We start from the raw sequence: 24,767 nt of genomic DNA on the forward strand, positions 1-24,767 counted from the left end.
CAGTGATCAAGGCCGCGATGAGAAAGTACCCCAACCCCATGAACCCCAACGTGGTCGGGGTGGACGTGCTGGACCGCAGTCTGGACGCCGAGGGACGTCTGCACAGCCACAGGCTCCTCAGCACCGAGTGGGGCCTGCCGGGCATCGTACGGGCGGTCAGTCATCGGCACAGACGCAAATATACGCCTGCGCGCAATTTTGACTTGGTGCCCGAGGTTCCGACGTTTCACAGGTTAAATGAATCACGTTGTTTTCTCTGCCCATGATGTGTCGCGTTGTGTTTTGCAGATACTGGGAACCAGCCACACACAAACCTACGTGAAGGAACATTCCGTAGTCGACCCGCTGGAGAAGAAGTTGGAGCTATGCTCAACAAACGTACGTTTGTAACGGATCCCTTTTTTCGCTAGGCGTGGCGATTTGAAAAGATATTAGGCAACACTGTAGAATCAAATACAGCATAATGCAAAAAATAATGCCGGTTGTGTTCAAATACAACTGCACAAGTGTTCAGACTGTGTAGGGGGCTATTTCAGATTTGATGAGAATTTAGCATGGCACATTGTAATAGCTATCGCTCTGTTCAAATCATCCAGTGCTTCTCGAACAAAACTGACAAAGTAAGAGAATACAAATCTCTGTTTTTTTTGTTCTCTTTTTTCCAGATAACTCTCACCAACCTCATATCGGTGGACGAGAGGCTTCTTTACAGGCCACACCCGGACAACCCCGAGGTGTAAGTACCTTGTACACTTTGCATTTCACTTCTGAAAGCTTGGTTTGGGTCCCAGCGGAAATAGAACACGCTATACACCGTTTGTTGCAGGTACACAAAAGTGTGTTGCAGTAATCATTGTTCGCTCTCACGCTCTCTCTCTCGATCTCTCTCTCTCTCTCTCTCTCTCTCTCTCTCTCTCTCTCTCTCGCCGCCCTCCCTCGCCCCCTCAGTACCATCCTGACCCAGGAGGCCATCATTACGGTGAAGGGAGTCAGTCTCAGCAGTTACCTGGAAGGGATGATGGCCATGAGAATGTCAGCCAATGCCAGAAAGGTAACAAAAAAATGGATAAATATGAATATACATTTTCTATTTATACCGCTCCTTAATCTTTTGCATGTACTTCGAATTCTGGTTCAAGTAATAAAGATATAGCTGGTGATTTTCTTTGCATGCTGTCTGACTGGGTCTCCACTGTCTCTCTGCTGCTCATGGACACTCCGGTGTCTCTGTGTGTCTCCTTTTTGAATCTCCCGTCTCTCTGTGTGAACCTGCAGGGTTGGGATGCCATTGAGTGGATTATTCAGAACTCTGAGAGAGAGAACGTTCCTCTTTGACATTTGCTAACTCTGGTAACTCTTTGCTTTCCTTTGCAACTTTGTTTCCCCCCCCCCCCTCCAGTCTTATTGTGAGCATGCTACGTGGAAGTGTTACATTAGGTGTATACAGTATGTCACTTGACACGGCGCTCATTTGTTTTGACACACAGGACTGCAGCTCTACAGGGACGACTTCTCTCTCCAGCTACAACTCATGAACCACTGGGGATCCTCCTGCAGTTGGTACTTACAGTGGTCCCGCCCACACACACACACACACACACACACACACACACACACACACCTCCTCCTCCCACCTCGACAGTACATGCACTGGAAGCTCAGACTGACAGTCAAATGTTGCCAAAGCTGAATGGTTTAGTGAGAGTGAGAGCCAAAGTGTGTCAGAGACACTTTCGTTCAGTGTGTTCAACTCTCCTGTTCGCTGACCACAAGGTTGGAAAGACGAAAAGTTTATCTTCCATACGGCGAAATGCAGCAACTTCTTTTATTAACCCATATTTACTTTGACCTCATGTCCTGGCCTTAAGGATTTGCGCGAGAGATACACACACGATTTTTTTTCTATATGATATGCAAACAAGCTTCATAACTTTATTTTACCAGATGTAATTTTTTCTGTAATGCCAAACACAGGAGACTCCTACTGTAGTAGGAGTTAGAGACGAGAGACTTGTTACCGGTGCTGCTTACTCTGTGATTCAAGAGGCACAAAACTGTAGATAATATATTTGCATGGTAGTAATAAAAAACAGGGTGGGGGGTGGGGGGTCATTTTAAGAAAATGAGTAGTGTGGTTGCTAGAAATTATATTGTTTGTATAAGAAAAAAATGAGAATGTACTACTAACATGGCCTTGTTTTTCTGCTGTCGAGGCATCAACACATCGGCTCCGTTTTGATGTGAACGTGACGGGTAGTTTTGCCTGGAACCAGCAGATTTGTAATTGGGGTTAACGAGGAAGATGAAGATGACACACAGAACATTGATGGGTGTAGTTAAATGATGAACTGCCTCGCTCTGTGGGCAGAAGTAGCCGTTGACATGGCCTTAAATCGATGCCTGCGTGTTATGGCCTGGGCAGCAGAATCATGTCGTTGCTCGACGACATGCTTCCAAACGTTGACCTCCTCCGTGAACTCTACCCGTTTGTCCCCGAGGAGCAGGGCCGTACTGTATGTGCAACGCTGCACAATGACTACTTATGTGCTAGATGATTTATCTTGTTTAAACGAAGAAAATATTTACAGAATATTTGTATAAATATTATTTATTCACACATTCTGCCAAACAAGCAGCGGAATCAGAACATTGTTTTTTTCCGTTGTTTTTTTATTGTCGGTGTCGTGTTTAAAAAAAGGTTTCATTTGCTTTTTTTACACTTTGTTTTAAACCTCAGCCGCTGTCCTACTGCAACAATTAAAAACAACTGTTTTGAGAAATTTTCAGTTTTGAAATTGATAACATGAGTTTGTCGTCTGCTCCTTGTCCAAGTTAGTTATTTAGTGCATTAAGAATTTCCACTACCTGCTTTCTTTTGTTATTTCTTTGAGTGTCAGCTCAGCATTTAATCATCCAAATGCAGTTTAATTTCTCTGCTTCAGCGAGAAACATTCATGTATGGACAGTACTGAAAACTAACAAACAATCAAAATCCTCCTCAGGTAGTTTGTTGTCCTTTTTTTTTTTTGCCAACTTGTAGTTCATCATTTGTCCAGTAGAGAGCACAAGTATGCTGTTAGCGACAGGATATCCACAGGACAGCTCTTTGTGTGTCCGGAGCAGGAGGCCCATGATGCTTCAGTGTGTGTGCGCTGAGAGAACTAACATTTTAAAAGGCCAGACGTAAAGGTTGTTTTCTTTTATTTACACGACAGAAAAACAGAAACAAAATACTTTTGCATTGCACGAACAGCCCCCCTATCGTTGAGCAGTGACAAGAGGAAACTTGTCGTTCCTTCAAACCCAGTAGTGCAAAATAAGCCAGTTGCCAGAATCTCAATAAATAAAAACATAAAACACAATCAGCTGTGTGCTTGAAAAAATATATCATGCAGAAGGCTACAGAAAAATACGACGATCCAGACGGGCAACGTTGGTATCAGAGCCTCAGATCTTAAATACCACTTTTCTATAAATGAGACATTTGGTGATGATGATGATAAAAAAAGGTCGGAAATCATTTGCAAACGAGGATTAAGCTGTACCGATTTTCAAGTTTTTTTACGATAAGGAACACACCACTGTAATATTTACTTTGAATACAATCTTTGGTAATACTGCACTCAGGTGCTGTTGCTATAGCAGCCACGACAAAAAAAAAGAACACACAATGATAAAAAAGAAAACCATATCAAATCCATATAAAAGTGAAAAAGAAAAAAAGGAAATAGAAAAAGATAACGTGGCGTGGTAACATATCAAAGAATAACCACTCGGTCTAATGATTCATTACAGACTTCCTTTCCTTACATTCATAATCTCTTGTGAAAAAATTCAAGATTAACTCCTCTCCCCTCCCAGTGCCAAACAATATTACTGCAAACGCATCCCATTAGCCCGTGAGCAGGCTTTTCCTGTCACACTGAACAAAGTGACAATTTTAAACAAATCACACATACTCTTACTACTTCCCCAAAAGAACAATTAACAAGAATCGACAAGAATAAAATAAAATCCTCCAAATTGGGGGGAAAAAAAACAAGTGTACACAGCTACGGTCAAGAGGTGTGTGTTCATTTGGAGGCCTCTTTCCAAAAACCACATTAAACTAAGACTAAACCCCTGACAGCTGAGTGTTCCCCCTCTTCCTCTGCTCTCCTCTCCTCTCCTCTCATCCATCATCAAGACGACTGATCCTACATCTCTTTTTCTCTCCGTCACATTCACTCGCTCTCAACAGTAAACCCCGCCCCCGCAGCCTTTGTGCTCTTCCAAAAGAAACTCGAATGCATGAGCCCTCATGCCTCTACTAAATATACATCCAGGAATTGATTGTGCCGTATAACAAAAACAATAAATGTACAGTATGTACAGCCAGTTCATCTGGATTTGGGGGGGGGGGGGGATCAGAATTTAAAAAGGTCGATAAAGTCTTGAGGGGAGAGGGACATGGTGCAGCTCTCTGGGTTGTTGGCTGTGCAGGGATGGTTTGTGTCCTGCAAACACAAATAAAAGAAACACAACCGTCGATTTATAAATGTTTCATCGTCCGCATTACCAACTGTAACAGTTTATTTGTTTGTGTTCACTTTGGTCAAGTGGAAAGTGAGAGCGAGAACAAGGAAGTACCTTCCAGAACAGGATGTGGCAGTGTGTGCAGAAGTGCAGGGTGTCACTGTATTGTTCTCTGTGCGGGTAGCAGCGGCTCAGCTTGAAGTACATCTTCTTCCACTCCAGGAGGCCTTTATCTGACATCATCAGGCGCTTTCGGATCTGAAAAGGAGAAGGAAACAAGACTTTAAAGAGGCGACCCAAAGAGAGAACAATACTTTGAAATGTCCACTTTAATGATAGCTTTCTTGAGAATTTCCTTCATGCTCAAAAGATAGAGAGTTAAGACGCCTTAATGGATAGAAGACTTTTTCCTCCTGGCCTGTAGGAAACATCACTGTAACATACTTTCAGCTTAAGCATGAACTCTCTTATCAAGTGAATTCTCTCCAGCACGGTGTGAGGTTACTGCGGTGTCAGTGTGCAAACCCTGCGGCCTTCTACTTTCCAGTAGCCGATCGAGATTATCACATAAATGTGGAGTGATATTAAAGGACATGCATGTCAAGAGGCCGGTGCCTTTATTCTTACAGTCCGGTATATAACGAGTAGGTCAGCAATGAGAAAACTAACAACTAACTCGTTTGTGTTTGTGTGTGTGTGTGTGTGTGTTTGTGTTTGTGTGTGTGTGTGTGTGTGTGTGTGTGTGTGTGTGTGTGTATATTGTCATTGTTTTCATATTCAGAGATTCATTTCCACATGCCTGTCTGTCTGTGAAGTGGTACTGGCACAGTCTCTTCCACAGGAGCCGGTCCTCCGTGAGGGCCCCCAGCTCGGGACACACTTGGCCCAGGCTGACTAGGTCCTTGCCGTCCGTCATACTCTGCATGATGTTGAGCTGCAGGCTGGCAGGCAGGTCGGTCAGAGTCATGCCTGTGGATGCAGGCTGCAGGGAACAGGAGGCAGAGCAAAGTGTTGAATATAATGGAAATTAGCAATTTGAAGTCACTTCATTCAAAAAAATCAGTGTGAGCAGCTCGTTGGTCCTGTGTTTCGGTGTGCAGCCTCACCCTGTTGATCTGGATGTTGTCCAGCTGCTGCTGCCACTGCAGGATGTTCTCCATGCGGCGCAGCCAGGTGTTGATGTTCCCCACCAGGACGGACTTGCCCATGTCCTGAACCAGGCCACAGAGCGAGAGGTAGAGCGTCTGCAGCAGCTCTTTGATCGGACGGACGTTCTGCTGGTCGTCGAGGACTGAGGGAGGAAATCAAATAAAAATTCATTGGATTTATTCCTTCAATGATGACGCAAGGAGGGAGGTTGTCAACCCCCGAGTGTTACGGAGAGTAGCAGCAGGCCCAAATATTTATTGAGAAATCATCGAAAACCCATTATGTTTCAACATAATCTTTTACAGTGGCTGTGCTCTCCCTCCTGTGACGCTCATATTATTTAGCCAACAGGTTTCATCGCGGCACCTAAACAACCTGACTCTGTTTAGCAGGGGGGAACATTAAGTTTACACTCCGGCTTATAGGAGGGATCTGGTGACTGTCAGGTGTTTTTCACTGCGCCAATAAGGCACTAAATTCACTCCTCTGCCTTCTTAAGATGTTGTCAGGGCTCATTTCCTCACTTATGTAAACAGCAGAGCAGGAAGACTTCATGTTTGCTCTGCTAATATTATTCATGGGGCTTTTTTTTCGTAAAATTTTGAACCAACAAAAAAAGGAAATAGATTGCGAGGTGGATTTTACATTTGTACATTTCTTCACATCGGAAAGAAAACCCACGAAAGACAGAAACTCTAAGGAAAACTAGTTGAGTGAGAGAAGAGTGACAGGCCTCACCTTTCTGTACCACTCTCTCCAGAATATTCATGTAATTCTTCTGCGCCACTCCGCTGAGCGAGGGGAGCTGGGACTTGGCGATAAGCTCCAGAAGCTGGAGAGCAGAGGGAGAGAAAAGAGACGGAAAGAAAAGAAGCACAACATCAATTTCATCCTGTCATATGCGGTGACTCTCTGTTCCACCGCCTCGTTACTAAATGTTTCTTGTGCCGCATTCTGAGAAAGGCATTTTTACTCCCGACAATAAAGGCCGGAGCAAAGCTTGGAGCGGTTCCACCTGGTCATTACTCTTCACTGAAGCTGGACCCAATGAACACGTAACAACATTCTTGGCTCTGATCATTCTTGATGAGAGTCTCTTTAGGGGCGAAGAAGATACGGGAACCGAGTTGGACAACAGCCCAGTCTGTCAACTCCACCAGTCTCCACAAACAGGCCTCTAATCATCTGACTCCTGATACTCCGTGTGCGAGTCAAGGCCAGCGTGTGTGTGTGCGCGCGTGTGTGTGTGTGTCTGCGCGGTTGTCGCCATTGGCTAGTAGACAAACAACGGGTTCCAGGGCGGCAGCGTGTGAGGCATGCAACGTATGCCGTGACATCATGGAGAAACTCAAATTGACCCCTTGCTCAATTCTGGACCTAAGCACCGCGACCTTTGCCATCGTAGCGACATCAACATATCGTGGGGGCACTTCCTGGTAGACCGGAGGGGGGGGAAGAACTCCGCTATGCCAGTGGGTACGTTGTGAGAGGCGCAGGCAGCACAAACTGTCCTCACTGCATATTTTATAAAAGTCTTAAAAGCGGTTCATTACTACAAATGGCACCTACTGTGAGTAAGCATTCAGATGAATCCTTCATAAGAAAGGGGACGTTTGAGGATGTTAACTATACCCAACTTTGAACCAAATGACCTCTCCCCTTCGTGCTCCACCTCCCTTTTCGCCGACTTAAAGCTTCTTTGCTCCCTCCTGGCGGTTTTTTTTTTTTTTTTTAATTTCCATTCTTTCCAGCTCCATTCCTAAAACCTAATCCCATGCCCTTCTTCTTTTAGCGGCTCATCAAGTGTTCCTCTCTTTGTAGAGCAGCCAGGCAGAACAATGTGCATTTCTGTATCTACTTTTAGCCCCCGCTGTTCAGCTGAACCGCACTCTCGGTGTGAGGCTCCCACTCTTACACAAACACACACCGTCAGTGTTGGAAATGCTACATCTTCTTTTCATACGAAAGGCCCCTGCCGAAACGAGTTCATTCTAAGGTTTCTGTCTCCTTGAAATAACCTCCGGTCGCCTGCTCTGAGTAGCGGGAGCACCACTTGTTGTCCCCCTCTGTGGACGAACCTGATCTGTGAAACTGAGACGGGGGGGGGGGGGGTTAAATGAACCTGCAAAATGCCATCAGACACAACCGGCGGGGAGCAGTGACCCGGGACACCATGTCCAGACTAAACGCTAGTGTTACACAGCCATATTGTTCTCGGGGCTTAGCGCACTGCGCTGCACTCGTTTGCTGGAACTGGAACCCGAAGGTCAAGCCAAAAGTTGGAACAGAGAAAGGGACAACTATCTGGAGTGCGAAGAAAAGGTTAGATCCCTTGTGGAATATCAGATTGTTTTGCACTCTGATATCTCGGGAATTTTATAATGCTTGTAGATAAAGAAAACAACAACAACAACAACAACAACAACAAAACAACACATAAAACATGATCCCCGCTGAGATCGCTGCTCTGCCAAAATGGAGAGTTGGTTTGTCTCGTCCTGACCTGAGTTTGAATTGGTTCATCTCACAGCAGTCATTAAAGTTAGCACTTACATAGAAAAAGAATAAAGAGTATAGGAGACAACACCACAGGAAGAAGGCTGAAGTCTGCCAGTGTGTTGATGTGGGTGCTCGGGGGCACCGGAGTCACCTGAACAACCCACCGGTTCTGGCTCCATAAACCCCTGTCAGGTGGTCGCACCTCACCGCACAGCTGTCACCCCCCCCCCACCAGACACGCAGCCCCCAGGCTCACATGGGAGCACGTGTGGGAGAGCTGGTGTTCAGATTACTGCAGAGGTAATTTGATGTGGAAGGTAAACGCTCTCAATTTAAACGGAAACTTCCGACCGATCTCCTGTAAATCCAATTATATTATTGATAATGGAATTATATATTAGAACTACGACACCTGACCCTTTAGTGGACATTCTTTTGTTGAGCCATTTGACATCCCTGGTAAATGAGGGTACAACACTGTGATGATTTAACACCTCCGACGTATATCAAATTCCTAAACTGAATGCAAACGTAGGAATTGATCTGGCTTTGGTTTTGACTCAAAGTAGGGATGCCAAAGGGCTTTAGCAATCCTATTTCTTTTTTTTCTTTTCTTTTAAATATCATGCAATTCTACCAGAAACACGTACACATGCACTCCCTGGGTCAGTATCCTCCCCACTTAAGAGACCCTCGTCTGCAGACCATTGATAAGAGCCAAGCAAAATCCTACACACCCTTTAAACCTTAACCCCCACTGTGCCACTGACAAAAAAAAAAAAAAAAACGTATTTTAAAAACCCAAGAAGACAAAAGTGACAAAATAAAGAGGAAGAAAAACAAAAGAGACGTGGACTCACTCTGACGATGTAATTAAATCTCCTCGTATCCTTGATGGCGCTGCAGAAATCCAAGCGGTTGAAGGCCTCTCCGAGTGTACAATATCCGTGGCGCTGTGAGAATTTAATTATAAAAAGGGTATTAGATTTGCGATTCCTCTGCCGGAGTGTAGCATCTGTACATTAGCGACGATGATGTGAAAAGTTGATGTGAAACTAAATGAGTTTGTTTGTTTGTTACCTCCTTGGTGCTTCCTTTATGAACATAAATCCACTTTTCCCTGTGGAAATCTGCGAGAAAGGCAGAATGTTTATATTAGCCGGCCTGTCCTCATTAAGCATGGTGATAAATGCACGCACACACACACACACACACACACACACACAAAAACAAGTTACAATTTCAGACCGAGTCTAGTGATTGGAATAGAGTTCATGAAATGATGGAAAATTAATAATAATAGACAATATTATTAAGGGAAGTGTGCCCCTCATGAATGTTTACATCCTCATGGGCCTCCCCTGCTAACACTTCTGGTCCAGACAAACTAACTTTGAGAATGTCATTAGAATAAAGTGTAACCATTTTGCATACGGGTGCTCTGGCACCGTGACTCACAGGGGACCTTGGCGTTGTTGTTCATGAGGTCTTTCTTCCTCTTCTTGGCAGCCATGTCGTAGCTGAGCGACAGCAGCAAGTTCTCCTTGTTGAAACATTCCTGCTCGGCCTTGCAGAAGCTGGGGGATGAAGACACAAGGGGCACATGCTTTTTAATTCACACGGAGCTGCCTTCCTTCCGACCGGGACGACACCACACGACTGCTTGTCGCCGTACGTGCGATTTTAATTTGTATCCTCTGAGGCCGTGTGGAAGCTGGTGTGAGAAGTGTGTGTGTGTGTGTGTGTGCACTCAACAGATGATGACTTGTTAATCCACTCACTTGTTGTGAGGTTATTAATAGCTCAGTGATTAACCTGGACAAAAAAACACAAAGCTTCCGAGGTGAGTGAGACGGAAACAACATGAGGGTCTGTGTGTGTGTGTGTGTGTGTGTGTGTGTGTGTGTGTGTGTGTGTGTGTGTGTAAAAAGTAAAGACAAATTCTAACTTTTGTGCAGCTGTGATGCCAGTGATTTATAATGACCGACCTCTCCACGGAGACGTTGTTGTTCGAGTCGTTGGCCGTTGTCTTTTTCCATCCCTCTTGGGTCTTGACCCAACTCTGACCCGGTGACCTCCAGTCCTGTCCGAGAAAGGGCATCCTCACCTCGATGTCGTTGGAGTTAATCGAATCTTTAAAAACAAAAAGAAGAAGAAGGAGGAAATAGTCCCTTCTGTGGGGTTTTAATGTGTGTCTCTTCCTGTAGGGCGACGTGTTGCTGGACGTGTTGCCGATCTACTGTTGCCGTTGCGCAGCGCGTCTTATATGCGCTCGCCCCCGAACCCGGAAATGCGCGCGACTCCGCCCACTTTGGAAAACTTCCCCGCAGCACGTGGCTTTGTTTACCAACCGAGGTGGCGTTGCGAAATCCGCCTGCGGGGCGACGCAAGTCAAGTTCTCATGTCGCGGAGAGAAGACCCGACAGAGACGGAGGAGATGAAACGTGTAGCCGGACTCGAAGACGCGTCCAGCAGATCCCCTTCTTGCGACGGCACGTGTTTGAACGAGCTCGGTTACGTAACCAACCGCCTCTGTGCCCTGACCACTGATGGAAACTACTTGTTGTAGTTCACTTCCCTTCTGTGATACTTTTCATGAAACTCCACTTCATTTCTGAGCAAAAAAAAACATGCTGCTGTTTATTCAGCACATGTGATTTTATACGTCTAGTCGTGGAACAGTTATCAGGCGATAACCCCTGGCACAGACACCCAAAAGGCACAGACACCCAAAAGGCACAGACACACAAAAGGCACAGACACCCAAAAGGCACAGACACACAAAAGGCACAGACACCCAAAAGGCACAGACACCCAAAAGGCACAGACACACAAACGCCCCCGACCGCCCGCATACCGCAGGAGCAATAAGCATGAATTATATTGCAGCTGACTTGTTATGTGTCTGTTGCTGCATTTAAAAAGAACTCTCTTTCAGTTTTTTTTCCTCCCACTTTCCACTCGTGTCTGTGTTGTTGACTTGTAAGTCTCCCCTCAGACATTTGGAGTTGTTTCGTTTCCCCTTTTTTTCAACTATTGCTTTGTCTCTTTCTACTTGTTGTTTTTTTTTACGTTTGCATTCATTCTGACACTCTTTTCTCTTTGTACCTGCTCCGTGTGTCTTTGTAGTTGTTTCGTGTCTCTTTTTAGTTGTTTTATTCACCTGGTTGTTGTCGTCGTCGTCGCGAGTCTCTTTGCGGGTGTTTTTTGTGAATCTTCGTGGTAAAAATGAACTTTGACAAACTTATTTTTTAAAACAATACTGTGTCTTTTACTGTAATTTCTAATGGCTACTGTAGTCATGTTGACAAAAGTAATTACTGTTCAGGAAGTGTTTTGTTTTAGCTTATCAGCACTGGCTTTGTGTGTGTGTGTGTCTGTGTGTGTGTGTGTGTGTGTGTGTGTGTGTGTGTGTGTTTGGATATAAAAATCTATATATAACACATCTGTAAAGTCCCCTGATTCTCAGTCACTCCCGGTATTATAAATAGATGAAGTTGTCCTTTGGATTCCTTTGTGTGTGACTGAAATGAGACGGGGGGGGGGGGGGGGGGGGGGGGGGGGGGGGTACAATTGTATTTCTATTTTCCCAAAACAGTAGCAACTGATCTGTGAAGAATGGCTGAGGGCCCTTTTTTTGTTTTAGGCCGTGCCATCAAAGATAATGTGTGACTATGTCTGTCCAGGGCACCGGGTCACCTCCTGTCAGCTTCATTAAACACATGAAGCTCTTTACACACTCATCTGTGATGCTTTTGTGAAGCAAGTTCAACTTTTACATCTGCCTGTTTGTGTTTGAATCAACCTTCCTCGTGTCAGTTAACCTGGTGTTCTCGTAGAGACGGGAAGCTTGGTTGAAAGACATTTGTTGTCGTGCAAGATCGGAAGTTGTGTAGTGGTTTTGTCATCAGCATACAGTAGGAATCATAACAAAGGGGATCAATGAGGAAGTGCCGTTATCATTTGACACCACATGCCAGTGTGATCGCGATGTGTAAAGGGCTGAAGTTCACTTCCTACAAATCCTGCATCGTGAGAGATGCTTTTGTTTACGTATTCATTTTCAGTGAAATGCCATAGCAGTGTGTGTGTGTGTGTGTGTGTGTGTGTGTGTGTGTGTGTCTCTATATCCATGTGAGTGTATTCTATGTCTGTCTGCACTGAGGCGGTGAGTGGAGGGGAAGGGCAAGAGAGAAGGGGGGTCCTCATAATTCATGACACACTATACAAACGGCAAAACATGTCAGCAGCAGCAGCACATGGTGTGAAACGAGTGTACAAAGTCTGTGTTGCACACGAGTGTTGCAAAACCCAGCGGCTCAGTGTTCCAGCTCCTCTGATATACTCGTGTAAGAAGCGTGACCACCGGGGCTGCTGATGTAGATGATGTTGTTTTTGTGCTGCACTCTCATCACGGATGGCTACAAGCTACACCGGCACGATGGACGGTTAACTCTGTCACTGTTGAGAAAGTCTCCACAGACTCCTCTTTCTTCTGTTCTTCAATTCAGCTACTTTTCCTTTTTCTGTTGTAGTATGAAATATGGTTCTCACTCTCATTTTTCATTCTCAGTTTGGTTTAGATCATTGATGCACTGCTCAGTACAGCTCCTGTGTCACCGAGACCTTTGAGACAGCCGCATCTGTGGCTTTATGTTGTAAGCTTTTATATGCAAAAGGTCAAAGAGCTCTGCACACACTCCGCATGTCGAAATCTGCCAGCAAGACGTCACATGAGACTGTATGAAAAGACTTTAGGTGCAGATGTATTCTGACAAGGTTCATTGATCGTGACTTACGAGTGCTGCCACTGCAGAAGTGAGACACATTGAATTAAACAGTTCCCCATGTGTGTAACCACACAGAGCCACAGTGGTGTGTGTGTGTGTGTGTGTGTGTGTGTGTGTGTGTGTGTGTGTGTGTAAAAGTAGAACTTGGAGACCAAAGTGTATTATTGTGTGAAATGCAGGAGGTGATGTGTGTGTGGTGTTGTGATTCGCCGATGTCTTGCTGAATCTATTCGTAGAGCAGGTCAAACTATAAGATGACATGGAAAGTCCCAGAGAGTGTTTGGTCAGTCGGTCAGACTAAGCAGGGAGCTGTGACCTAAGTCTCTAAGGGGTTTTGGTTTATTTATTCACTGAATTACTAACAATGATGAATTTAGAGATGAGCTCCGTGTGTTAGTCCAGCTTGGATCGGGGTTAAGTAGTTTAAAAAGCTTTTTAAAAAGTCTATAGCTGTGCCAACTGTGTATCTTGACCACAATATCTCAATTGTTGGATGGATTGTCATGAAATTTTACACAGATATTCATGGTCCCCAGAGGTCGAGTCCTGCTGACTCGGGCGATTCTCTGACTTTATATCTGGCACTACCAGCAGGTTCTACGCGTTTACCCATTGGATGAGATATCTACTTATCTACTTATTGCGATTGCTACAAATTTCTTTGTAGATATTCATGTTCCCAGGAAGATGCATGCCATTGGTTTCAGCGATCCCCAGTCGGCCTCGACATGTAGCAAATGTAATGCCAAAGTAAATGGTGAACCTTATACCTGCTGCTAGACATTGGCACGTCAGGGTTTTCATAGTGAGCATTTGAGCTTGACTTTAGCATTTAGCTGCTGTGATTAGTATAGATCCTGAGGGCTGCTAACATCCTGTAGACTCTTGTCCTGTTGGAGTTGACATAATACAAATTTGTACTGTACAATATAGATATTTTTCTAAAATATACAAAATGTTGTATGTCAATATTTTTGAGACATATGGATGCATGATGAGGCATCACATTACAACAAGTTGAAAGGTCCTCAGTGATTCATCGGTGTCTGTTTTTCTCCTCTGTCCGTCATCCCTGTTTTTGTTGTGATGTTGTGACTAGATGCGACAGCCGGTCAGTCCCACTCACCCCTCCAAAACCCCTATTGACACACACACACACACACACACACACACACACACACACACACACTTGCACACAGTCACACGCACACACACCTGTTGCTGTTCCTTCTGGGCGAGTTTCATCACCCGCTCAGTTACTCTGTTGTGAAACCCTGCTCATCAGTTTCTCTCTCCCTCTCTAGTCGTCTCTCACATCTGCCAGCTTGCACAGCAACCGACGGGGGCCCACATGACTCACGTGGTGCAACATTTGCCCTGTGTGTTTCTCAAAATAACATCAGATCACCTGCAACGCGGCCGTTTTTCCAGTCCCCCCACCTGTCCTCTCCCACTCCACCCACTGTCTCCTGGAGACTCCATTCGCTGGACGCGAGTGGCTGAAACATCTGACCCCCGGCGACTTCTGGTTTCAAAGAAACGCACATATAGACTCCTGGGTAACACCGCCTGGTCACATCATGTTTACTCCAGCAGCTGACATTGGTTTTCTAATCAGTTTGTCTGTTTGCTGATCTTTACCTCGTGGAGTCGTTTTCAGAGATCAATATCTGTTTCGTCAACATTATCCGTCATTTTTGAAGAAATCCCAAACGTCTAAATTTTGCTCCCAAGAACATTTGAACTGAATAAAGGGCCGGTGAGATCCTGACCTGGGAGCTACAGTATATCTGTCTTTGATATCCTTGCAGCATCTGTCTGCCATCTCCATGTGCTTTGTGTACGAGCACGGCAGACCCATAAAAACTCACGTTGCTGCCCTGGCTCTTAATTTCACCTGCCACAGGAAACCCAAAAGAGTTGAAAGATGTTCCTTCAGGATAATATTCAAGGCAGCTTCTTCGTCAACGGATACCGTATCTACACTATGTTGTATGTTCCCCCACGTGTGATGTTTGCCAGGAACCTGTCTATAGGCATGTGAAGGTCCCGCGTGGAAAAGGAGTGTGAGTGGGGTCAAAGAGACACAAGATGTGCTGCTCAGATGACATCCACAGTCTGCTGACCTATGGGCTGAGATCTACAATCCAGATAGAGTGACGGAGAGAGGCCAGGTGTGAAGAGTGACATTTTATTACCAACGAAAACAGTAGAAAAACACGGAAAACCATTATTAAAAAGACACATGGTCATTAGCAAAGTTATACGTACACAGTGGAGATACAGAATATGATGCTGCAGAACTCTTGTGGCAACACCACTGCGCTCGCAATATGAGGGCTATACTGTATGTCCCAAAAAAATCCCCAAACTAAAACATCACAGATGTTTGTCTGGGTGCTGTCTAGAGCCTCATCTTAGCAGACAGTGATCCAAAGGTTCACCAGACACGGCAGCAGGTTCAAATCTAACAACTGAACTTAGCTTGAGTCCTCACAGACTTAAACATGACAAGTGGAATCTCATGGTTTAAATGTAGAGCAGCTTTCACCCTTTTGTGAAGTCTGACTGGTTGAGAAGTGGCTGTGCAGCAGGATCACTTGTTTTCATTGGTAAATAAAAACATGGGAAAGTTTCAGGTATAAAAATGACGAAGACATTTCTGTTTACAACTAGATATCCATGAATTACTAATACATTTCTATGCATTAATATACAGTCTTTTATTTTCAAGTAAAAAAAATAAAAAATTATTATAAGTGAAATTGGAATTAGACCTCATGCAAACGAAACCTTAAAACTAAAGACTACAAACCAAACACAACATTAAATCAACATTAAAAGAGAATGAGGTCATCGCTTTGTCGGCGAGGATTTTGCCCACGTCTGCGAGACACACGTCAGTGTCAGGAAGCCGTGGTCAAACACTTTATACGGCAGAGTCCCCTTCGATGTCCAAGTGTCCGTCTTTGGGTCGTAGCACTCGAAGTTGTCAGAGTCCTCGATGATGTCATGGCCGTTGATGTAACGTCCGCCTGTGACATAGAGTTGGTTATTGAGAACGGTTGCCGAATGGTGCATCCTCCGCTCCTTCAGGTTGGCGCACTTGATGAACCGGTTGGCCTTGGTGTCGTATGCAATCATTCTCCTGGTGTATCCTGTGACGGGGGAGATATCAATATGAGAGGGGCGACAGGTGTAGCTCTTGAAATGATGTACCTCTACAATCTGATTGGGGGGGATCAATACCGCTGTACCACTCTTTATTTCTGTATTTGTTTGCTGAATCGACTACATTTTGTGCCCAAAGGTTTTAAGTCTTTATCACAACAACTACCTCCAATGATGTAGATTTTGTCATCCATAATGGCCGCCGGGGCAGACACGTTCTTCACCGTTCTGTTCTCCATCTTGGACCACATGTTCCTGGCAATGTGATACACCTACAGGAGGGGAGGGGGAGCAGGGGTGAAGGGAAATGGATTGAGGGAATGAATGAATGAATGAGTCTCTACAGATGGATGAATCAGTGATGCCACAATCGAATGAATACACGAAAACACACACAAGTGGTCATTTAGTGGAGTCACTATGTCTTACTTGTATTAATCTGACGGGGTTCTGCATGGAATCTTCTCCGCCAAACATATAGATCCTCTGGTTAGTAGCAGCCACTGCTGGGTGCAGCACAACCTCGGGCATGGGTGCCATAGATTCCCACTGGTTGAACATACTGTTGTACCTGAGAGCATTTTTTTTTAGATATTGTCATTATTTGCCCCACTTGCGTGCATTTGTTGTAGCACACAGTCAAAAAAGATTAGCAACAGAATTCCTTGATTAAGGATTAATTGTGTTCCGTCTCACCTCTCCACGCTGTCGGTCACCCGTCTGTCGGGCCCCAGGCCTCCCAGGACGAAGATGAAGTGGAGATAGGAGACACTCTGGTGGGCAAAGCGTGGCTCCAGCATGGGCTCTGCCGTTCGCCACTGGTTGGTCTTGAGGGAGAGGGTGTAGACAGTTGTACTGACTTGGCTGTACTTTGTGTTTGTGGTCAGGCCTCCGATAACATACAGGACGCTGTGGAGGGCAACATAAGAGGCCTTGTACAGACGAATGGGCAACTTGGCAAGACACTGCCACTTCTGGCTCCTCTCGTCAAAGACCAGAGCCTCCCTCGAGGTCTGCTCGTTGTTCTTTCTCCCTCCCACCACCACCATCGTATCGTTGTAGGTGTAGCGCCTTGGTGCCACCCAGAGAGGTTTGAAGTCCACTGCTGTGTCTGCGAAGCATTTTGTGTTGACAGAAAACATGAGGCGTCTCACCGATTCGATGAGCTCCGAGCAGAGGGTGGAGGACTGGATCAGAGGGTCGCTGGCTATGAACTGGAAGAGGTAGGTGGGGTGGATGTGTCGAAGGCGAACTTTCTTGAAAAGGTCGCTGATGGCACCACGCCTAGATAAAGGATCGTGGTGGATCCAAGCAACAAGTGTCTCGAAGACCTGCTCCTCCTCTGCACAAAGACCATCGTCCTCCAGGTAGCCCATGAGCTCTGGTAGGGAGAGCTCGCACAGATCCTCAGACGCCGACACGTCAGAGAAGCTCTCCATTGCCATCTCCTTTGCCTTGTCCCTCAAAGTGTTACAACTCATGAGCTCAGAGAGCCTTATCATGCTCAAACAGTTATCTGGGCTCAGCTGCTCCTGAAGGAAACTGGAGCAGGCCTCAAAAAGGCGGCCATATTGCAACATGGATGCTGCCTGCATCAGCGGCAGCACAACATCAATGCTGATGATAATGAGTCCGGTGTAGACATAGTCAACGATACTACTGAGAATGGTGGCGGTGATGCCCTTCAAGGCGACCTTGCTCTGCTGTCTCTCTATGAAGTTGTTGCAGAACATGGCCCTGAAGTAAGGGCTGCTGGAGACCAGGACGTTGCGGTGGCACGGGATCTCTGTGTTTTCTGAGCACAGTGACACATCTGTCAGGATCTTCTCCTGCCTCAGTCGGTTGAGCTGCAGGAGCAGGTTGGACGACTGCTCTTTGTCTTTGTAGTGGAAGACGTTGACCACTGGTCGCGCCATGCTGAGGAGAGAGACCATTCTGTTATCGTCAAACCATCTGCTTTTTCAGGTTTCGTTGATTTCAAGGAATTGACAGACCTAGTTGAAACCATTAATATTAATTCTAAATGATTAGACACATCACCCTCCTGCCGAGCTAGTGGAATTAGATTCAGTAAGGTGTTGTATATTATAAATTTAACCCAGAAATATTTGTTTTTAAACTTTCTGTAGAAACGCTGTCCAAATATCTAGTTTACAGAAGTTCTTTTCAACCCATAACAACTCAAGTTGGCCTGATTCAACAGTGCTGCTGTCAGACACTGTCATAGATCGTGCCTACAGTTTAGGCACGATCTATGAAAGTATTTGTATTTGGAGACTATGTCTCGGCAGATTACTGCAGAAACACCTGCACCAGTGTCATCGTCATGGGACCAGTTGTGCTACTGCCGCGTGGCAATGTGTAATATAAATGTTATTTGGTTTTCCTATTTTGCATTTTCAACTCAATGAATATGTCTGCAGCAGTGGATACGAGTGCAAAATGTGCACCAAAAAAATCTAGGTACTAACGTCATGTATCGATATTATATCAATATCCAATATCAACTTCAACAGGTTACTGACCACGCTTTAAAGTTGCACCTCAGCATGTAACATAAGTATAAAACAAGGAAAAAGCTTATGTCTTATCCATATTTAAGGAAACTGTTTTCAAAGCCATGCCAGCATCGGACAAACGTTGTCACCTTACCTGTTCCTCTTCGCTCTATGTGTATATGTTCTTCTGGGTTCCACACTCTGTATTCAAAGCAAGATCTCAGCAGAAAGATCTCCGTCTTCCTCGTTACTCTCGTGCTGCTGCTGTGTGACTGCGTGTTCCAAAGGGGGCCGTCTCTTTGTAGCCGCGTGTTGCGTACTGTTTGTTGTTATGGTCTCTTTCCACGAGGCCTCTGTGTACATTCCTCCCCCCTAAAAATAGAGCCTCCCTTTGGCAAAGACCACTGCGCTCACATGAGACACGTTAGAGCGCCGCTTTCTCAGTATCTGTCTGACACCATCGCTCAATTTCCTTTTTTTCCCCCACATATTTCTTATTCTCCCCCCAATATCATATTCTCACTCTGTGTCTTTTGCCTCCACGTGACCTCTCCTTTCTTCTTCACAGCTCGCATTCCTGTTCACGCCAACATCTCCATCTCTGTCTGGCACATGATTGTTGCCGTAAAAAAGAACACTGATACTTGATAACGCTCATTTTGTTGGCCGCCCAGTCTCTCGGCTGACTGGAGGGACACGGGCGTACAAAAACAGGATTAGGTTGCCGCAGAAGCTAAATAGACCACTACCATCGATATGACAAACAAGTCCTCAAGAGTTCAGTGAACTTGTTTCAGAATTACCAAGGGGCTTTGGCTGAAGGAGAAACCTTTTTACAGCTGCTGTTCATCCTCTCAGCGAAAAAGAAATCTCACAATGTAAGCGTGCATCAGGCCCACGGATGCTCGTGTTTCCCATCTCTGTGTTTCTTCAAAGCTCACTGAAACGGATCAATCTCGTTCACAATAGTAGCAGCTTCCGCTGAGCAGCACATCCCACAGTGTGGCAGTACATTTGTTTGCCCGTTCCTTAAAGCTGGAGAGGGATCAAAGCTCGCAGGGCTTTTGGTCTTAAATGTGGGCGAGTAAAGACAACAAAACTTGGAAAATGCGCTTGCAGTCGTGACGGACACAGATATGACGTGTCTTTCTCGTAACTGAGGCTTGTTTACAGAGCTCTGCGGACCTCTGCGCTGCCGGGACCACTGGAGTGCAGTTCAGTGCGGCTTGCGCGACGGAACCACGAGATTAGAAACATAAACTACTCGTGTTTACTGGACGTCTGGGTGGACAGGTTCTCAATGCTGCTGTCTGTGGGCCACACTGCAGAAAAAACGCAGAAGCACAGAAGCCTTATGGAATTGCCGAAACGCATGCGGTGGGCAGCTGTTTTCGTCAAAAGGTCGACTTGAAATGCAAGTGTCCCACTGAACACTGAGGTCACAATGTTCCCATGTGAGAGCCACAGACAGACAGGGTCGCTGTCAAATAGCAAAATAAACACCACCATCTAGTGGTTGCATCAGTACAAACTCAATTTGGTAATTCATTTTTTAATTAACTCCAAGTAACACTTTTTAGTCGGGGGGCCTGTCGCAAAGTAATAAAAGCATTAAAACAGATCATCTACATTGTGATGTAACATTGTTATCTATACTTGCAGGACAATGCTGACTGCATCACACACAGCAAAGTGTCAAAAAGGAATATCTGTCCTGACATTACAATCATCTCAGGAACTTGTACAGTCAAGGTCGAAAGCTGAACTTGTTTGCCCAAGAAGACTGCCGTGTCATTTCACAACTCCTGCTCTCATATTTACAGCTGTAATTGCATCCCTTTAAAGTCTGTTATCTCCGTTTCCTTCACCTTGACGCAGAGGACTCATTAATGTCTGCCCCGAGGCAACAACTTATACGGAGAGTTTCAGGCTCCGACGCGCGGGTTTGCAAACTGAGCGTTTTCATGCAGCAGCCGTGTAACCGTCGCCACCCACCACCCGGTGCAGTGTCTTCATATCACCAAATGATCATCTTCTCACAAGGACACGGTCTAATAGAGCCCATACCCGGGGGATTTAGATCTTACTGATTAGAAGTGTGCGCGTGTGTGTGTGTGTGTGTGTGTGTGTGTGTGTGTTTGTGTGTGTGTGTGTGTGTGTGTGTGTTTGCATTTGTGCGTGTGTGTGTGTGTGTGTGTGTGTGTGTGTGAAGGGCAAACATCTCCCCCTAATTGGTGAAATGGTCAAATAAAAGACCATTTAAAAACAACATGGACAGTGAGTTCAAGTTGTGTATTTTCCGCCCTGTGCTTGAATTCATTCCATTGTCTATTGTCTATTTACAGGACATATCATATGTTTTTACACAAAGCTCTTATTTCCTTTACCTCTCATAGTTTTATTGAAATAATTTGCGAGGTTTCAGGATACATAGGTCAAACTGAGACCAGACACCGCCGAGTATAAATAGGGAAATGGGAGTATTCATTCTTATATCAAATAATCTTTTCTCCTATATTTGACTCAGTATTCTTGTTTCTGTGCCTCAATTGTTGAGTTTCTTCCCGAATTCAATTTTTTTTTCCTTTGTTGTGTTGTGATAAATCTCAGACTCGGTATGAAGGATATTGGTTTGTCAGAGCTTGCTCTGGCAGTGGGTTCGCTGATTTCTCTGCTTGAATAAGCTCGCTGAGATACAAAGCCCGGACAAGCCTTTTCCTTGAGGGGTGAAACAAGGCCAGTTAGGGACTCGTGACCGCCCGCTCACACAAGTGATGTCCAATGTCATCTGAAGGAGATAAATTACCCAGATTGATGGCATCAGTTTAACTCAACACTTACACCCTATTGGCAATTTAAACATGCGCTTAAGTGAGTGTTACATAAGGGGAGGAGCGCATACACAGCTCTTTCAACTCTGATTGTCCTATTGAAGCTGAATCAATACAAGCGGAGGAGAAACTCTGTGTTATTTACGCTTTAGACTAACACCACTGTATCCACTAGGTGTCAGGCCAACGTTATGCAAATTTCCGAATGGTAAAAAGCCGCCTTTGTCCCATGAGACTCCCAAATATCTATCAAGGCCGAACTCACAGTCTGTGAGTAAACAACAAGAGAACGAACTGGTGAGATTAGGTTTTGCCCTCCTTTTAGTTTAGATATTTATAGCCCGGCGGAACAGAACTTTTTCTACAGAGAAAGAAAAAACTGAAATGTACTTTTGGTGTGAAATTCAAAATGGCCATTTACTCAGGCGCAGATAGCCAATAGGTTTGAAAAAGGTACAGCGAAAAATCACGCGATAATCTCTTGAGTCAATCTGCCACGGGACATTGCTCCCAGGCGCAAAGAGATGCACGCCGGGCAAAACACTGAGAGCGGTAATCTAGCTTTGATGGAGAGACGTCCATGCGTGAATCGACAAAGAGCGCCGGGCGGAGAGGGGCGGCCTCCAGAGACACAGAGAGAGAGAGGTTGGGGTAGGGGTAGGTTTGTGGTGGGATGGTGCGAGTGTGTGTTCCTGTACATTCACACGTACAAGCAGGGATGAGGTCTTAAAGGGCTTACAGTTAGCTGCTTAAAATTCCTCTGATGTAACCAACACATGCAGGACATGTTATTTGGAAAGAATAATCGTGCCTCTGTAGCAACAAAAAGGGGGAGGGTGCTTTGTGTTTACTCATTGTGCCCTCTGCTGTAGCTCTCCCAAGGTTCCCGTTGGTTTGCATTGTGGTCCTTTAGTCAGCGCTGCTTTGCGACCTGGAGAATGTACGGCCTGCCCATGTGCCTGCTCTGACGGAGGTGGGTTAGTGGACGGTGTTTGTGGACATGTGTGTGCATCTTTAGGTCTGCTATATGTCGCCACGCGTGTGGGAGGGAGCGGTGTGTGTGTGTGTGTGTGTGTGTGTGTGTGTGTGTGTGTGTGTGTGTGTGTCCGTGGGTGTGTGTGTGTGTGTGTGTGCGTGCGCACTTGTGCAGCAGATATTGATATTCCACGGGCGGCAGAAGCTGAAGCCAATGTCTTTAAAGTGTCAGGCCTCAGCAGAGAGCCTGGTGTACCTGAGGTACCGGAGTAAAAGGGAGGGAGAGGGAGCAAGTGAGGAAGATGGAAACATAGAGAGAGAGAGAGAGGGAGATGCCATGAAAGACGGCAGAAATACAAAGGCCGAGGAGATGAAGAGACGGACAGAGAGAGAGAGAGAGAACCATTGAGAGGGGAGGGAGAGAAAGAAGACTGTGGCAGGGTTTCTGGAGGAGAAATGACTCCGCTGTCTTTGAGGGCCTCTGTGAGCCTGTTCTCCTTTGTATTTTGGGCGACAGACAATCAGACTGAGAATCAGACGGACACAGACGCAGAGATGGACGCCGGGACCGGACAATGGAAATGTTAGGTTCCAAAACAGCATAAACCGCATGGTCAGCCCTCAAACATACCCAACAACCATATAACACGGCTACGGGGGGGGGGGGGGGGGGTTGATTGAGGGCTATGATATTTATCATACTTCATTCAAACAGCAGGGAAACTCAACTCTTCCTCACTCTACCCATGTCATCCGTTAACCACGTCCTCGTCCTTGCCCTCATGACAACACCCCTGTGCGCCTCCCCCGTCTCTTCCGGGAAAACCTGTTACACCTCCGCTCAACTCCCCTCATTCCTCTCACACTCCCCGTGCATTCCGCCCACTGCCATTCCTGAACGCCGTGGTCCACTCTAATGGACCGTGCTCCGGTGGAGGATGTTGACTGCTCTGACCTTGTGTCTTCAGATGGTGGTGTTTTTGTCGAACCAGACCTGTTGGATGTCTGCGCGACTTGTTTCTTCTACACACGCCGATGTGGGACAGTCTGGCACAAACGTTCAAACGAATGAAGCACTTTTTAATTTGTTTGAGTTGAGTTATTTTAATTTTTTTTTTGGACACTTTTTTTGTATCTCTTTCCTGGAACGGCTGCGTGTTGTTACAGCTAATGTACTGGCTCCGGTTCAGAACACAAACACAGTGATAACAGCAACAGTCGGTATCTGTTAGGATAAAAAGCAGGAGGATTTTTCCTGCAGTCGGCTCAGTGAACTGTGTCAGTAAACTTGCATTTGCAGTTTCGTCCCATCTGCTCTCTGGCCTATCTCCTCCTGACCCTCTGAATATGTGACTGAGGGCTGAAAAATCTGTTACAGTGCATACGATTGCTATTTATCCGAGTGCTTATGAAAAGAAATATCTGATTGGCTTAGTTCCCGTTGAGCCGAATAACAGCAACTATCAGTTTTGCTTCTTTTCCATCAACGTGTTAACAGTCCCCTGACCTTGACCCCCTTAAAGAAGCATTTTGTTGATGAAGATATGACTTAGATAACTGACATGTTTGTATCGCTGTTCAGCTCCGTGTGGTCAATAAAACCAAACGAGATTTTCCAATGCGTTTCAAACAGAGGGAGCATTGTTGAAATGTGTCGTGTAGCATCACATGGTTTGTGGCTTGAGATTTCCTGTTTCAACTCTTATGTAATGTCACTAGTGTTTGTCTCCAGGTTGAGGAGTGTGAACTCGGAGCATGCCTTCATTCATTTCGTTACAAGGAACAGCAAATACGAGACTCAAATAACTTTGTGTCGGAAAATGATTTACTGTACGATAACAGATTTGTTTTTAAATTTTTTATTCAACTGCTTCAAGAGGCAACAGAAAAAGTTGTGTGCCCCTAGTGGTTCCAGGTGGTACTTTTGTTTTGGTCACTGTCTTTCAGATGCTGCAGTAGCAAGATGGGCAAACTTGTAATTTATATTTCATCTATTACTTAATAAGAAATTCCAGTGCAATGGCCACCGGCTAAGAGCTTCAGTCATCATCGTATCGACAAGACAAGAGGTGTGAATACACCGTCTGGGCAGCGCTCGTACAGGCCTCCCTCTTCATCCTCTCTTGCTGAACTAGGGGCAAGACTATTGAGAAAAAAAGGAGACAGGCCTGGTCAGACCGGGGCTGCCTGTTTAGTATGCTATGCTATAGTTGGTAGAGACAAAGAAGTGATAGAAATAGAAGCGAAACAAGAGTCAACATTGGCATCGCTTCCCACCACTTGGGGAGTAAAGGAATGCAATTTGATGCTGAACTGGCAACGTTAATAAAGTTTTAGTT

The 24,767-nt window shown here is 45.5% G+C and overlaps 3 protein-coding genes across 8 annotated transcripts in view; 1 reads left to right on the plus strand and 2 right to left on the minus strand.

Annotated features, from left to right (window-relative positions):
- prelid3a (PRELI domain containing 3A) overlaps positions 1-4,407 on the plus strand; it is a 5,943-nt gene extending 1,536 nt beyond the window's left edge. For 3 of the 6 annotated variants that reach the window (XM_035640230.2, XM_047331548.1, XM_047331557.1), the window contains 6 exons: positions 1-155; positions 289-378; positions 666-736; positions 949-1,051; positions 1,276-1,350; positions 1,488-4,407. The exon at positions 1-155 is cut by the window's left edge and continues 14 nt beyond it. In XM_035640230.2, the coding sequence (XP_035496123.1) occupies positions 1-155; positions 289-378; positions 666-736; positions 949-1,051; positions 1,276-1,335 (479 nt within the window). In that variant the 3' untranslated portion in view covers positions 1,336-1,350; positions 1,488-4,407. The remainder of the gene's footprint in view (positions 156-288; positions 379-665; positions 737-948; positions 1,052-1,275; positions 1,351-1,487) is intronic. The other 3 variants (XR_004794581.2, XM_035640250.2, XM_035640243.2) reach the window with 3 other exon arrangements.
- fbxo32 (F-box protein 32) lies at positions 3,185-10,433 on the minus strand. Its single transcript, XM_035640177.2, has 9 exons — positions 10,152-10,433; positions 9,622-9,740; positions 9,244-9,293; positions 9,024-9,116; positions 6,403-6,496; positions 5,622-5,806; positions 5,315-5,497; positions 4,630-4,773; positions 3,185-4,496 (listed from the first exon to the last, which is right to left on the minus strand). Exons 1-9 carry the CDS (start codon positions 10,262-10,264, stop codon positions 4,407-4,409), a joined length of 1,071 nt encoding a protein of 356 aa, XP_035496070.1. The 5' UTR covers positions 10,265-10,433; the 3' UTR covers positions 3,185-4,406.
- A 4,697-nt stretch (positions 10,434-15,130) lies between these two features.
- Positions 15,131-19,554, minus strand: klhl38b (kelch-like family member 38b). The gene is made up of 5 exons (XM_047331537.1): positions 18,777-19,554; positions 16,821-18,041; positions 16,554-16,695; positions 16,291-16,396; positions 15,131-16,111 (listed from the first exon to the last, which is right to left on the minus strand). Exons 2-5 carry the CDS (start codon positions 18,038-18,040, stop codon positions 15,807-15,809), a joined length of 1,773 nt encoding a protein of 590 aa, XP_047187493.1. The 5' UTR covers position 18,041; positions 18,777-19,554; the 3' UTR covers positions 15,131-15,806.
- Between the last annotated feature and the right edge of the window lie 5,213 nt (positions 19,555-24,767).

This window comes from Scophthalmus maximus, chromosome 1 (genome assembly GCF_022379125.1).
Source record: "Scophthalmus maximus strain ysfricsl-2021 chromosome 1, ASM2237912v1, whole genome shotgun sequence".
Lineage (NCBI taxonomy): Eukaryota > Metazoa > Chordata > Actinopteri > Pleuronectiformes > Scophthalmidae > Scophthalmus > Scophthalmus maximus.

Bases quoted from the DNA above. Each gene is read 5' to 3' on its own strand.
- fbxo32 (XM_035640177.2), bottom strand. From the start codon at position 10,264: ATGCCCTTTCTCGGACAGGACTGGAGGTCACCGGGTCAGAGTTGGGTC. The intron at 9,741-10,151 runs GTCGGTCATTAT...TTCATCCCCCAG, and splicing joins AACAACGTCTCCGTGGAGAG to CTTCTGCAAGGCCGAGCAGG. The intron at 5,498-5,621 runs GTGAGGCTGCAC...TGTTCCCTGCAG, and splicing joins ACAACATCCAGATCAACAGG to CCTGCATCCACAGGCATGAC.
- klhl38b (XM_047331537.1), bottom strand. From the start codon at position 18,040: ATGGCGCGACCAGTGGTCAACGTCTTCCACTACAAAGACAAAGAGCAG. The intron at 16,696-16,820 runs GTGAGACGGAAC...AAATGCTCTCAG, and splicing joins GTGACCGACAGCGTGGAGAG to GTACAACAGTATGTTCAACC. The intron at 16,112-16,290 runs GTAGTTGTTGTG...CCCCCGTCACAG, and splicing joins CAAAATCTACATCATTGGAG to GATACACCAGGAGAATGATT.